Below are 13,635 nucleotides of genomic sequence, written 5' to 3'. Positions count from 1 at the left end.
GGTTCGTGGCACCAACCGGGACTAAAAGGTCCAGACGAACCGGGACAAATGGCCCACGTGGCCCGGCCGGCCCCCTGGGCTCACGAACCGGGACTAATGCCCTCATTAGTCCCGGTTCTGGATTGAACCGGGACTAATGGGCTAAATCGGCCTGGACCAAAGCCCTCTTTTCTACTAGTGCATCCATGCCTAGTTGAACGCCTTTCGACACAATATGCAAGTTACGACACGTCCGGTCATTTATCGGCCTTTTTTGACTGAGAAAAATACAGAAAATGTAAAACTTGTCGAAAACCCAAACAACTTGGCATGATGGCTTGACTTGGTCATACAAGGCCATGAAAGAAAATCTGGGCTATTTAAGGGATGTGGAGAAACGAGATGCCATAAATGAACCCTTCTAACCAACCCGAACACTTTCCATTGAACATGATATTATCTTGGAAATCTAAGTAGTGACTCCAACTTTTGCAAGTAGGTGGGCATGCCCATGTTAGGCATAGATGCCTGGTTTCAATGATTCCCACACCGTATGCACATTGCGATACGTCCAGACATTTAGTGGCTCTTTTTCATTGGGAAAACTTCAGAGAATGCAAAAATTGTCAAAAACCAATATAACTTGGCATGGTGCGCTGAAATGGTCATACAAGGTCATGGAATAAAATAAGGTCATTTGAAGGATTCGAGGAACAACATGCTCTCAAACTGAGCCTTCTGGGCTACCCGAACATCCTCCGTTCAACAAGTCTATTTTTGTACATACTTGAAATAACCCCAACTTTTTCTGGAGTTCATTAAGTTTTCTGGAGTTCTACGATTCTTCATTTCGAACCGAGCTACTCCCCATCCTACATTCTTAAGAAGTTGATCCCCACTACTCACAATTCTCTCAACATGCACACTATCCACATCATCATCATGCCACATCAGCTTTCAAGGTCCTGCATCAGCATCATGCCAAGCTTTCACGGTCCTGCATTCCGTTTTTCCTGGTGTGAATGTGATAATGTGATTTAATTTGTCCTCCATACGCATCCCATCATCTTCGTCTTCGGTAACTGAGCTGTACATGGGTCATACTCATAAATAAATATCCATCCGTTGCGGAATGGATGAAAGGTGGAGTCCCATCTCCATCCAATACATGCCCAACAGCTGAAGCGTCACCCCAACGCAGATATCGCCCCTTCCTCCATGGATGTCTCGCTGTGCGACCACCCCCGCACCACCTACCATACGAGGAGGAGGAGTCCGGCATAGACTCTCCATCTCAGTCCTTGAGCGAGACATGCGAGAACGTGCCGCCGCGGGCTGTCCCCGGCCATAACTCCTTAATTTCGTACGACGTGCCGGCACCAGAACCAGCCACGCTGTGCCCTGAAAATGAATGCCAGGTAGTATATACTACGCCATAGATGAAAACACCCATCTTCCCTCCAATCAAATTCATGCAGGCTCCATAGAAGATGAGATGATGGCAGCTACGAGAACGTTGCCCCACTCCATGTTCGACGACCCAGCTGCCTTCCCCTAGGTCCGGCAGTGCTGCCTTTGGGCTTCTCTGACAGTCCGTCTTTTGGTTTCAGAGATCACAAGTGGGATTTCGGGCCAACGGGCGGACGGGTGCATGTGGTGTGGACTACGGAGGACGTCACGATGCCACCAAGTTCTAGCGGCACATCTACACATCCTATGAGCAAGATCATGAAGCCGTCGTAGTTGTCAATTTGGTCGATGGCCGAGGACGGGCGTCATGGACGCCGATAACCAACCATCTCTATATCAATCGGATCAACTGAATCGTCACTTTGTCAGTTGTCTGTCACTTGCCCTGTACTGCAGGCGTCGCCAATCACCGGGTCGCTGTATGTCTGGTCGCCGTCGCCTATTACGTCCGTGTTTATATCTCGGTGAATTCTGCCCACTGGTGTCCATACACCGTGCACTGCCAGTCTAATCGGTGTCACAACTTTGGTTAGCCATCCTCTCCCGAATATTTGGTAAATTATTACTCCTGTTATCTGCATTAACACAAACTTTTTATTCAGTTTGATTCTTATGTGATAAGTGAACTCACAAGGGCACAAGTAGTTTTATCAGTGTGCATCTTTCTTATGAGATCTGAACTCACAGTTCAATGAGATGGGAACTTAAGAATTCAGTCAGCAAGAACAGCTACGATTTTCTTCAGTGATTTGCTAATGAAGGTACCCCTCCTTGCTTTGATTCATTTTATCTTACGCAAGTAAACTGATCTTACCTGGTTTTTCTTACCAGGGTAATTACTTTGATCTTTCAGGCATTTATATTGTTCTGGAACTTGCTTTGGTTGCGCCACCACAAATGCATTGCATTGAAGCTGACTGAACTACAGATGGCTGTTTTGTTCAAAGCATTGTCTTCCATTTTCAGTGCAAGAAGCAATAGCAAGAAGCTACATAGGACACAGACTTAGTCCTGAACTTTCTGCCACCATTGCAAAACTCTCTTAATGTAGGAGAAACTCTTTCGATCTAATGAAAAACGTCCAATATAGGCACTATTTGCACTTGCATTCACGTCACATTGTTCAACACTTAATTTTGATCTCCGATGCCAGATGCAAAATTCTGGGAGCGCACCTGTAGGATCTCTCTAACTATATATTCTTCTTTGTTGCGTGCAAAGCATGGAATGATGCCTATCTTTTTTTTTTGAATAAAGACACCCAAAGGGCATCTTAAATCTGATTATCATCGAGGAAAACAAAGGCCAGTACAAAGGATAGACAACTGGACGTAGAATGACCAGTAAAAAATAAAATTACAATAAAAAGCATACTAGTCTTCTTCTTCCTCTGATTGTACGCTGCCCGCCGGTGATTGAAAATTGCACTGAACCAACAGGAAAGAAAAGCAAAACCTGATGCCTATCTTTAAATTATAATACTCCAGTACTGTGCAAGGGGTGGGCATTCGGTCCAACCGAACCGTTCGGTCCGATTCTCCGGTCAGTTAAAAAATTCGGTTGTCATAAACTGTTGACCGATCGGTCTCCTACAGAATCGCTAACCGAGCCTTCGGTGCACCGAGAAATTCGGTTCGGTTTTGGTGTAAACCGAACAAATCAATGAGTACAGGATTGCCTCCCCGCATCCCGACCTGGGGCACCTATTCTGTATGGTCGTCGTCCGCCGAGGAGAAGCAATCATGGAGCCAGGGGGAAGAAGCGACGGCGCACTACGGCAGTGCGTGTTACCTTGGAAGTGCATCTGCCGCCGGTCGTCCTTCGTCTCCTAGAGCATAAGCAGCAGCCCTCGCCGTTGTCGTCGGAGCAGAGGCCGCAAGTCCCGGCCGCAAGCCCTTGTCTGACTGGATGGCGGCTAGGTTTAGGTCGTGAGGGGAATCCTGAAAACGAGCCTTTTGTTTCCCGTGACCATGAGGTTTCCAAGCGCCCGCACGGACTCCTGAAGGCTCCAGGCTTATGGTGGACAACTGGGCTGTGTGTAAATGGGGTTGGGGCGTTGGGCTGCATCGTTCTTTTTTTCCCATCAACGTTGGGCTGCATCGTTTAATAGCTAGAGTTGGACGGTTTCTATTTTTCTTCGGTACTTCGGTCAGTTCGGTCAGCGGATGATTGGCACCGAAATCACCGAAACTACTTCGGTTTTGTTAAATTGACAACCGATTTTATATCTGAAATTTCGGTCATCGGTTCTTTCGGCTTCGGTCCTGGTTTTTTCGGTCCGGTCTTCGGTCCTCGGTTTTTTATGCCCACCCCTACTGTGTTGCCTCTTTTGATCTTAAATCATATACTCCCTCCGTCCGAAAATACTTGTCATTAAAATGAATAAAAAGGGATGTATCTAGAACTAATATACATTTAGATACATCCCCTTTTATTCATTTTGGTGACAAGTATCTCCGGACGGAGGGAGTATCTACTATACAAAAAAGTATACTATTCAGTTTACATATTATATCACGTGCATAGGACTAAGAATTCCCACAACAACGCGCGGGGTATAATCTAGTTTCATTGATATTAGCAACTAACATTTTTTCACACAGCCAAAACTTAAGCAAAAGGAACGCACATCATCCAGCAACTAGCAGCCTCCAACTGATACCAGAATCACATATGCATCGCAGGTGCATCTTCAGCTTAATTTCTCATGCAACTTTTTAGTCGTTTATGTTTGCATCACTTTGGAAACAATAGTCCAGTTGTGCAAATTTGGAAAATTAATCAAATTGCCCATCTAGCTCACTCGGTAGAGCGCAAGCTCTTACCACCGAGTTTTTAACAATCATAGTCTTCTGTTAAAAAATACTAGGAAATTTTGGAAAAAACTAAAATTTTGGGGTATCAAACCTGGTCGGCCATTCTACTCACGTGTGAAGTTTTCTGAAGTATTGACAACCGTCGTATTCTTAGTGAAGAAAATACAATTGAAACCATACTATTATCAAACCTTGTTTTTAATATAGCTTTAATTTTAATATGTTTTGCCCACAATACCACGGATGTCATTTCTTTGAGAAACTTCATAGACGAGTATATTGGCCGACTATATATCTTACAAAAAATATTCAGATTTTTTTATTTTTTCTAGTATTTTTTTAAAATTACTATTCGTAAGGGGTGCACATGGAACCACGTTCACCAAATGCACGTCCATCAATTGATATCCTATTTAACAATCTTGGTATAGGCTGCAGTTTAAATTATACTTACTTATTTACATAGATGTCCTAGTTTTAGGATCAACTGAAGGCTACACATTGCACTGTCATAGTGGTCGTCGTTTTGGAAGTGCTAGCGGATGGAAGCGGGTCCTCTCACATACGTTAGTTCTGATATTGGTCATTGACACGTGGGCCAGTCAGCAGAGAGGTCGCCATAGCCGCACCCAGGACTGGTCCACCAGGAGAGTGCCACGGGCCAGAGCCCAAAGCAGCTTGCGCAAGTCGACCGTGGTGCTCAAACGGTTGGCGTGCATGTTCCAGTAGCCCGGCACCATACACCAGTCTTGGAGTCTTCAACCATTTCTAACAGAGTGAAGACAGAGCACCAGACCAGCTTCGACCATTAATTCCGCGCCTTCCTTCCCTTATCTGTCCTATTTCCAGCTCCCTCGCGAGATAATTGGCTGCGGCGATACTCGCTGCGCTGCCCTGCCATGCGCGCTCTGTCTCGGTAGCCATCGTCCTAGTTGCTAGAGCCAAGAATTCCGGCCCACTGCCCCCAAGAGCGACACCCTCTTCCGGTTAAGAAGCCGCAGCAGCGAGCGATGGCGCTGGTCCGTCGGTTCCTGTCTCTCTTCCCTGCCGCCGTCCTGGCCTGGTTCACCACCGCCTTCGCCTCTCCGCCTCCCTTCATGTCTGGTCCGTCATCCCTGGAGTACGTAGTATTTTGCTTCTTGAAGCGGATTGTGATGGTTTCGTTCTGTTTTCTTGCTGCTTGAGCAGACACCGTCTTCCAGGCCAGCACCGGATCCGGATCTACGGGGAGGAGCTTGCTTCAGATAGGTACGTTGTTTCCTTTCTTCTTCTTGTTAAGTTTATACCTTAAAAAAAAGAGTTTAGGATTGAGATGTTCTGCAAGACTGCAACCAGCTGCGTATGACGGTGTGCACACTGAAGGTACTGAACAACCTCTCGATTATGCTCATATGCGTTTAGGATTGAGAGGCTGATGTGGTATTCTGGACATGGAAAACAGAGTTAGACAGTGAACTACCAATGGACCTTGTTCTATGTAAAAGCTGGGACTACAAAATTCCGATTTGGATACATCAGTTGGAACTTGTTGTATGCACGTCCAGACAGTTAGGCGTCTTGTTCAAATTTCCACTCAAATTCAAATATGAACATAGAGTATAAGTGGTTATCGGCATGTATGCGTTCTTGTGTAGGTTGACAGGTCGCGCGGAGTGCCCTGTTTTTGCTGGCATGTTGTGATGGTTTTCGCTCCGTTTTCCGTTAATTAACTGAGCAATCTCTTCAACCTTAAGGGACCGTGTTTCAAAAAAGAAAATTGTGCACTATCTGTCACATAGTGCTTCTCACCATGGTCAGGAGTTTCAGTACCTTCATCTGACATGCTTCCATTTGTTCATGCCCATGCTTATCAGACTGCCCTATGGACTTTGAGTACCAGAACTACACAATCATCACAAGCCGATGCAAAGGGCCACATTACCCTCCTACGGAATGCTGTGATTCTTTCAAGGATTTTGCATGCCAATTTGCTGTGTATATCAACAACAAGAGCACTAACTGTGCAGACACAATGATATCCAGCATCAATTTCTTTGGCAAGTACCCAGAAGACCTATTCACCGATGAGTGCCACATAGGCAAGGAAGGGGTTTCCTGCGAAGGCGTCCCAAGGATAGACACCGGCGTGTCAAGTGGTGGGCAACGAGCTCGAGGGAGTTCAGCTTCTTTAATTGCTATATTGTGTAGACTAGGAGCATTGTTGTTCCATTGAGCGATGCCTTGCTCTCAACTAACTTATATTGATATATATGCTACTAGAAGGGGGCTGGGAAATTAGAGTTGTATTGACTAAATTGTCTTAAATGGCAGCTGATTTAGTGTACATAGTGGTAGTCTCCATTTACAAGGAAAATCAATACTTAGATTTTTTTTCACCATTATGATAATGAGCTTCTTGTGTATGTGGTAGCATTTTCAGACTAGTAGCATGAGCATAGGAATAGATGATTTAGAAGAAATGAGTAGAAAAACTGTGGTATGTCAATGAAAAAAAGGAACAAGTAGAACAACTAAGTTATGTAAATAAAATAAAATAAAAATATGTCTATTGATAGGGGGAAAGATCCTACAATCGGAATAGTTCAAAGGTCAATCCAATAGGTGAAGTTCCCTTTTGAAATGGGGAGGACCAATGTTAAATTGGTGAAGTCTCGTCGAGTGAGATGCTCCACAACCAACCACGGATTTGTCATCATCTCAATCACCAAATAAATTTGTTTTCATTTATACAGGACAATTATATATGAATTCATGTTTTTCCTAGGACACAACTCACGTCCGAGGGCGCTGCGGATTATTGCCGTGGCAGCTCCATTACTGTCAATACTCATGTGCTTTATTTGTTCTGTTGTATGGATGAGAAGACGAAGAAAAGGTTTGTTTTAATCATGATTCATTCACTAAAACATTCCTCTAAAAAGAAAAACTATCATTTCTTATGTAGTCAGACTTTAGGTTTGAGCTCCAGATTAAGATTGTATATTTGTGTGTCCTATCACTATAGGAAAGGTAAACTTACACCATCAAGCTGCCATGAATAGGCCGGAAGAAGACCCATATGTTTGGAGATTGGACGAGAATAGTTCAGAGTTCACTCTGTTTGACTTCTCTGGGATATTGCATGCTACAAACAACTTCTCCAAAGAAGCCCAACTTGGGCAAGGTGGTTTTGGCCCTGTCTACAAGGTAAATGTGTTGTCTTGTAAATATTATGTTCATTCCAAAAGAACATTTAAATCATGATTAGCTTAAATAAATCTGAATTTAGCTAGCTACTAAGCAATACATAATTGTGTGCACACATAAATCACATTCTCGTATATTTATAGTAGCACTATTTACAGTTACAGTAGCCCAATCTATAACGAATTGGGCTGTGATGTGCCTAGTTTTTTTTTAAGCTGCGTTGGAAAACTATTTGTATAAGTTTCAATAACTACAATGTAAGAAGGCAGAGTCGCGTGCTTTCAATTATATTATCGAAGCCTCAGAATGGAAACTATATATACATGTTGTTGCTTGACAAACGTATACGTAGCCCAAAATCCACTTTTATAAATGTTTTATTTTGGATAAAGGGTAGATTTTATTGTCTCAAAATGAAGCATCAAGAAGATACAAACACTATGAGCACACACCCGGCCTCTGCATAGTTAGAATGCACATAACCAACATCAACACACACAAAAACATGCCGACAACTAGCAAAGTCATAAAAGACCGAAGCTATATGTAGGCGAGAAAAAGAAAAAAATCCCAAAGCATTCAAATCCGTGATCAACGAACTATAGAAATGACCATATCCACACCATCTTTTTCATTACACCACACGGACGACGAACTTCTTCAACAGCAACGCGTTCAGGAAGGGAGCGACGTTCAGACATCGCCGTCATCGGATCCAACCACTAAGGTCAGAATTTAGGTTTTCACCCTTAAGAATCAGTCAAAGAGAATCCAAGCAATGCCTTCAACAAGGTAATGACGCAAAACAACGTCGCCATTGCCAGGCATAACCAACTCGGGCAGACCTAAGATTTCACCTCGGATCTCGAGACTGGTTGCCCGTAGAACACCATCGAAATCACTCGTGTTGTCACCACCACTTTTTCACGATCTCAGCAACTACATGCGATGAGCGATCTCCGCCGCTGCACAACCATCCCTCTGCGTCAAGTCTTTGTCCGTAGTTTGCATCTCACCATCGAAGTCCATCATCAGATCTGGAGAGATGAACCCTCATGTAGATCGTTCAGTGATCATCCTCGTCGTGGAGCCACAGAAGGTCACTGCAGTACAATCTGCAGCCACCACCATCCAGATCGATCTGATGTGGATCACACCCACCGAGCCATTCAGATCTGAATAAGGAAACCATGTCCGGGTCAACCATGGCCGGCACTAGACTGCAGCTGCCGGACATCAGATCCAATCACTGACCTCGTAGCCGCCTGACGACCACATTGGGACGGCCACCAAAGGTAGCACAGGAGAGTGGCTGCCCCCGCGTGACTAGGGCAACGAGCCGCCACACCGCCGGCCGCCATCCGAGCTCCGCTGTAAGCATATCCGCCGCAAACCCCGCCCAAGACGTCGCGCCACCATGATCTGCCGCCCCCATATCGAAGCAGACGCGAGGAGAAGCACCCCGTCGCCGCCGTCTGCCATGCTGGCTTCGTCCAGCGGCGTCCTTCGGTGGGGGCGCGGCCGGGGAATAGCGATGCAAGGAGCGGAGGGAGTTGCATGGGTCGCCCCCGTGTCGCCTTGGATGTGGGCGATGCGGGGTCAGTCTTTTATAAATGTATGTCAGCCAAATATGATTAGCATAAGTAACCTTATACGGAGCCTTAATCTAGAAAGGAAAAAAATAGGAAACTATTGATACACATATTTATATTTCCCTATTAGATAGTGGACTTAAACTCATAAGGAAATATAACTACTGCACTGAAATGGAATATTAAGGCCATGTATTGGATATGTGATGTTGTTGTATATCATAAAGTTCCTTTTTCCATGGAGAATGAAATCCATTATCTATTATTTCAGTACAAAATAATACCTGCAGTTTTGTACATACTTCCAGGGCCAATTACCAGATGGAATGGAAATTGCAGTTAAAAGGCTTGCCTCACATTCAGGACAAGGTTTCAGAGAATTTAAAAATGAAGTGGAACTTGCTGCAAAACTACAACACAATAATTTGGTCAAGCTCATGGGATGTTGCATTGAGGGAGACGAAAAACTTTTGGTGTACGAATATTTGGCAAATAAGAGCTTGGACTTCTTTATCTTTGGTATGCACATTTCATTTTAACCATATTTTGGACTGTGATTCATCCATACTACAAACTGCACTCTCTAATGTACAGATGAAAGCAGAACAACTTTGGTTGATTGGAGTAAAAGATGTGTGATAATTGAAGGGATAGCCCAAGGTCTTATGTATCTCCACATGCACTCGCCGTTGCGTATCATACACAGAGATCTTAAAGCCAGCAATATTCTCTTAGACCTGGACATGAATCCTAAAATTTCTGACTTTGGGCTAGCAAAAACTTTCAGCTCCAATGATACTGAAGGAAGCACAGAGAGGGTGATGGGAACACAGTAAGAATATAACACAGTCAATTAGTATACCGTTAATCATCTGATTCATCAGCCTTTAAATTTTGATATAATACTTTACTTCTGATTCCAACTCATTGCAGTGGTTATATGTCTCCGGAGTATGCATCTCAAGGGATTTACTCGGTCAAATCTGACGTATTCAGCTTTGGTGTGTTACTTCTCGAGATTCTTAGCGGAAAAAGGAACACTGGTTTCCATGGGCATGAAGACTTTGTTAACCTCCTTGGATATGTGAGCATCCCACAAACCCTTGCACACTAATATGTATATTATTTGTTAGACCAAAGTAATTCCTATATCATGTATATTCCATAAGGAGGTTGACACCCCTGACTTGTGCATCGAGCGATGCACACAACCATCAATTCCTATATCATGTATGTGATGATAAACTTTCTGCAGTCATGGCAACTATGGGAAGGTGGACGGTGTCTTGAGCTCGTCGCAGCATCGATTGCTAATGAGGTCCATGCGGCGGAGGCTACGAGGTACATTAACATTGCACTAATGTGCGTACAAGAGCATGCAGACGATCGACCGACCATGTCAAACATTGTCACGATGCTAAACAGCGAGAGTGTGGTTCTTCCGGAGCCTAACCATCCGGCATACTTCAACACAACAGCATCTAAGGAAGATGAATCGGCTAGTGTTCCATGCAGCTATAATGGCGTGACCATCACTGAGGAGCCAGTTGGCAGATAGTTGATCACTTTGCTTCGGTTGTTAATCAAAGATCTAGCAAAGCAGATAACGTGCATGAGAGTTTCATATACTATATCAATTCACACGAAACACTTTTTTTGGAAAAGGAGAATAACCTATGGCCTTCTGTGTCGTCGCCTACCGCGCGCGTGGGCCAGCCCATCTCACTCTCCCCTGAACGAGTCTGAAACTGAACAGGCTGAAGGTGAGATATTAGGGGTGCCTGTCAAATAGCTGAACAAGCCCGCGGGCGATCGAATTGGAGCGACGGCCCAGTAGCAACTTTCTTGTTGTTTTATCCCTACGCTATTGTAGCATTTGTTTTAGGTCGTCCCATGTTATACTCTATTTTCATAGCTGGGTTTTTATTAATATTATGGATGCGTGAACTTTTTTGAATTCATGAACTTCTTGAAAAGCATATTATTATTTTTATGATACCATATCAAACAAAACACAGAAACGGTTTAACAGACGAAGGAAATATCAAGGGACCGAACAAAACAGAAAAAATAGCAAAAGACCGGATAGGCTTTATACATGCAGTCCAGTTAGTCGGGTATTGGGCGCCAGAGCAATAAATCGGCGCTGAAGGTGCCGATTAGGAGCTCTCCATTTTGACACAATATGACTCTAATAGGAAATTTGTCTCCATAGGTACGGCAGATCCTATCTGAAGCCCACGGGTGTCAAAGAGCCGACGCGATGCCCGCGAGCGATGGAATTGGGACGGCCTAGCAGGGACTTTCTTGTCGTTTGATTACTATGTTGATGTAGCAATTGGTTTAGGTCATCCGATGTTATAGTCTTCTTTCATTGGTGGGATTTTATGAAGATTCCAGAAGGTTCCATGCATGGGTGTTTTCCCAATTCTTATTTGGTTTTCTTCTTTGTTTTTTTCCTTTTGTATTTGTTTTTCTTGTTCGCATGTAAATCTACTTCTTTTTATATACATGAACAGTTTTTTAAAACACTGTGAACTCTTTTTCAATATACACTGAATTTTTTTGTAATATACGGCAAACAGTTTTTGAATATATGTTGAACATTTCATTTCTGTATGAATATAATTTTTTGTATACACTTGACACAATTTGAACACAAACTAAACATTGTTTATAAACTAGCAAGAAGCATGTGCGTTGCGACGGGGGCATGCATATTCTAGCGGTTCAACCATCAAACCTTGTCTGGCATATAACTTACATTCACCATACTTTAGATTTTGATATTTAATTTGATTTGAGTATGTGTAGGTGAAGCCTGGGAATTTTTTGATTTAGTTAAGATTTTTTTAGGATTTGATTTGATTGAGTTAATGTAGGACATGGTTTTGGGAACGTATTGATTTGGTTTAGATATGCTAAGCTGTTTATTTATGTTGGTTTTTATTTTGTGCAACATCAATTCGGGTTACCAAAAAAACCAACAAAAAACCAAAGGGGTGAGGGAAACGTGGAGAGTGAAAAACCGAGAAGGATGGGAGGAGATGGAACCAACTCCCATTAAATAATAGATATATTTCAATTTATTTCAAATATATCTCTACTACTTAAAAAGAATGTAAGCTAGTTTCGCATTTCACTTTTCTTCCCACCCTCCCTTCATCCAACCTTCCATGCATATGATAATCAATGATCTTAATTTACTTACCTTCTAAACCAATTTCATTTTAATTTACTTACCATACTTCTAATCAAAATATAAGGTAATTCACTTCAGAATTTGATGAACATTTATTACACAATCGCATTATTATTGGGGAAAATTTTGTTTTTGCCACTCTAGATTTTGCCAATTTTTCTTATGTCACTCTAGATTTTGACATTTCACTTTTGCCACTCTTTGTTTTTGACAATTATCACAATTGCCATTTTGTGGCAAAAGCAAAATAATTTTATTTCTTTTTTGCCACTCTTACCTTTTGATAATTATCACAATTGTCACTCTGAAAATTTTGTTTTTACCACGGGAATGGCAATTGCGATAATTGTCAAAAGTTAAGAGTGTCAAAAATGAAATGTCAAAATCTAGATTGGCATAAGGAAAATTGGCAAAATCTGGAGTGGCAAAAACAAAAATTTCCCTTATTATTGACAGGTAAATCACAAGCTAACATACTACAATATTTATATCCCATTACAATGCACGTGAATTGTTCTAGTTTACATAAGTATAATTTCTAGATATGTAGTTAATATGTATTTTTGAAAATTGGAATAAAATAAATGGGCAACTGCACTTCGGACCTATTTAGTACACCTTGCATGATTCCTCGTGCATATAACGCCTGTGAGCGTCAGAGAATTCATTGTTAGCACTCATTGCGCCAGGTAAGACAAACCCCCTGAGCGATGGACACCACCGCCACTGGGCTCGGTGAAACTTAACACTGATGGGTCATGGTTGGAGGAGGAGAGTACAGGTGGAGCTGGCATGATTCTTCGAGACTGTACAGGGGCCATCATCTTTGCCTCATGTCATTTCATCCCTCGCTGTGCAAGTGGGCTTGAAGCTGAGATTGCAGCTATCATGGAAGGGGTGTCTATCGCACTGGATAGGAGCACAGACCGGCTGTTGATCGAGACGGACTGCATGGCGGCAACACGCATGATTACTTCCCAAGCTCCTGATAGATCCCCGGCTGCTGCTATGGTGAATGACATTAAGCAATTACTGAGCTCTAGAACACTTGAAATAAAGCTCGTAGGACGTGCCCAGAACAAAGCTAGTCATGTACTAGCTCGCATGGGTCGCTCTCTCCCTAAAACAGCTGTCTGGTTGCGTTGTGCGCCTGAGGAAGTTGAGACTCTATGTCAACTTGAGTGTAATAACTCTATTTAAATAATGATTTTGTTCCCTTCGCAAAAAAAAAAAGGTAAGACAACCATCGTTCATGAGAAAGGGTTCGTGGGCTGCCCAATAAACCGGCTCTCACACGAGCGGACGAGCTGGTAAGCGGCACGCTCACTCCTTTGACCTACTGACCACTCACCTTTGACCATTGACCTCAGGTCATTGAACATCAACCTAT

General features: G+C 43.1%; 1 protein-coding gene across 4 annotated transcripts; it reads left to right on the top strand.

Annotated features, from left to right (window-relative positions):
* The first annotated feature begins 5,053 nt into the window (after positions 1–5,053).
* LOC119278680 (G-type lectin S-receptor-like serine/threonine-protein kinase B120) lies at positions 5,054–11,513 on the top strand. Of its 4 annotated transcripts, XM_037560017.1 has the most exons (10): positions 5,054–5,369; positions 5,454–5,513; positions 6,119–6,400; positions 7,030–7,140; positions 7,270–7,451; positions 9,352–9,562; positions 9,638–9,875; positions 9,977–10,127; positions 10,299–10,384; positions 11,259–11,513. In XM_037560017.1, exons 1-10 carry the CDS (start codon positions 5,276–5,278, stop codon positions 11,359–11,361), a joined length of 1,518 nt encoding a protein of 505 aa, XP_037415914.1. In that variant the 5' UTR covers positions 5,054–5,275; the 3' UTR covers positions 11,362–11,513. The 4 variants fall into 4 exon arrangements, with proteins under 4 accessions (XP_037415914.1, XP_037415912.1, XP_037415913.1 ...); XM_037560015.1 differs by lacking the exon at positions 11,259–11,513 and having other exon boundaries at positions 5,056–5,369; positions 10,299–11,000; XM_037560018.1 differs by lacking the exon at positions 11,259–11,513 and having other exon boundaries at positions 5,057–5,364; positions 10,299–11,000.
* Positions 11,514–13,635: the final 2,122 nt, after the last annotated feature.

Source organism: Triticum dicoccoides, chromosome 3B, assembly GCF_002162155.2.
Source record: "Triticum dicoccoides isolate Atlit2015 ecotype Zavitan chromosome 3B, WEW_v2.0, whole genome shotgun sequence".
Classification (NCBI taxonomy): domain Eukaryota; kingdom Viridiplantae; phylum Streptophyta; class Magnoliopsida; order Poales; family Poaceae; genus Triticum; species Triticum dicoccoides.
The sequence above is the reverse complement of the archived record's forward strand: the minus strand, read 5'-3'. Positions and strand labels throughout refer to the sequence as shown.

Bases quoted from the DNA above. Each gene is read 5' to 3' on its own strand.
- LOC119278680 (XM_037560015.1), top strand. From the start codon at position 5,276: ATGGCGCTGGTCCGTCGGTTCCTGTCTCTCTTCCCTGCCGCCGTCCTG. The intron at 5,514-6,118 runs GTACGTTGTTTC...CATGCTTATCAG, and splicing joins GAGGAGCTTGCTTCAGATAG to ACTGCCCTATGGACTTTGAG. The intron at 9,563-9,637 runs GTATGCACATTT...TCTAATGTACAG, and splicing joins CTTGGACTTCTTTATCTTTG to ATGAAAGCAGAACAACTTTG.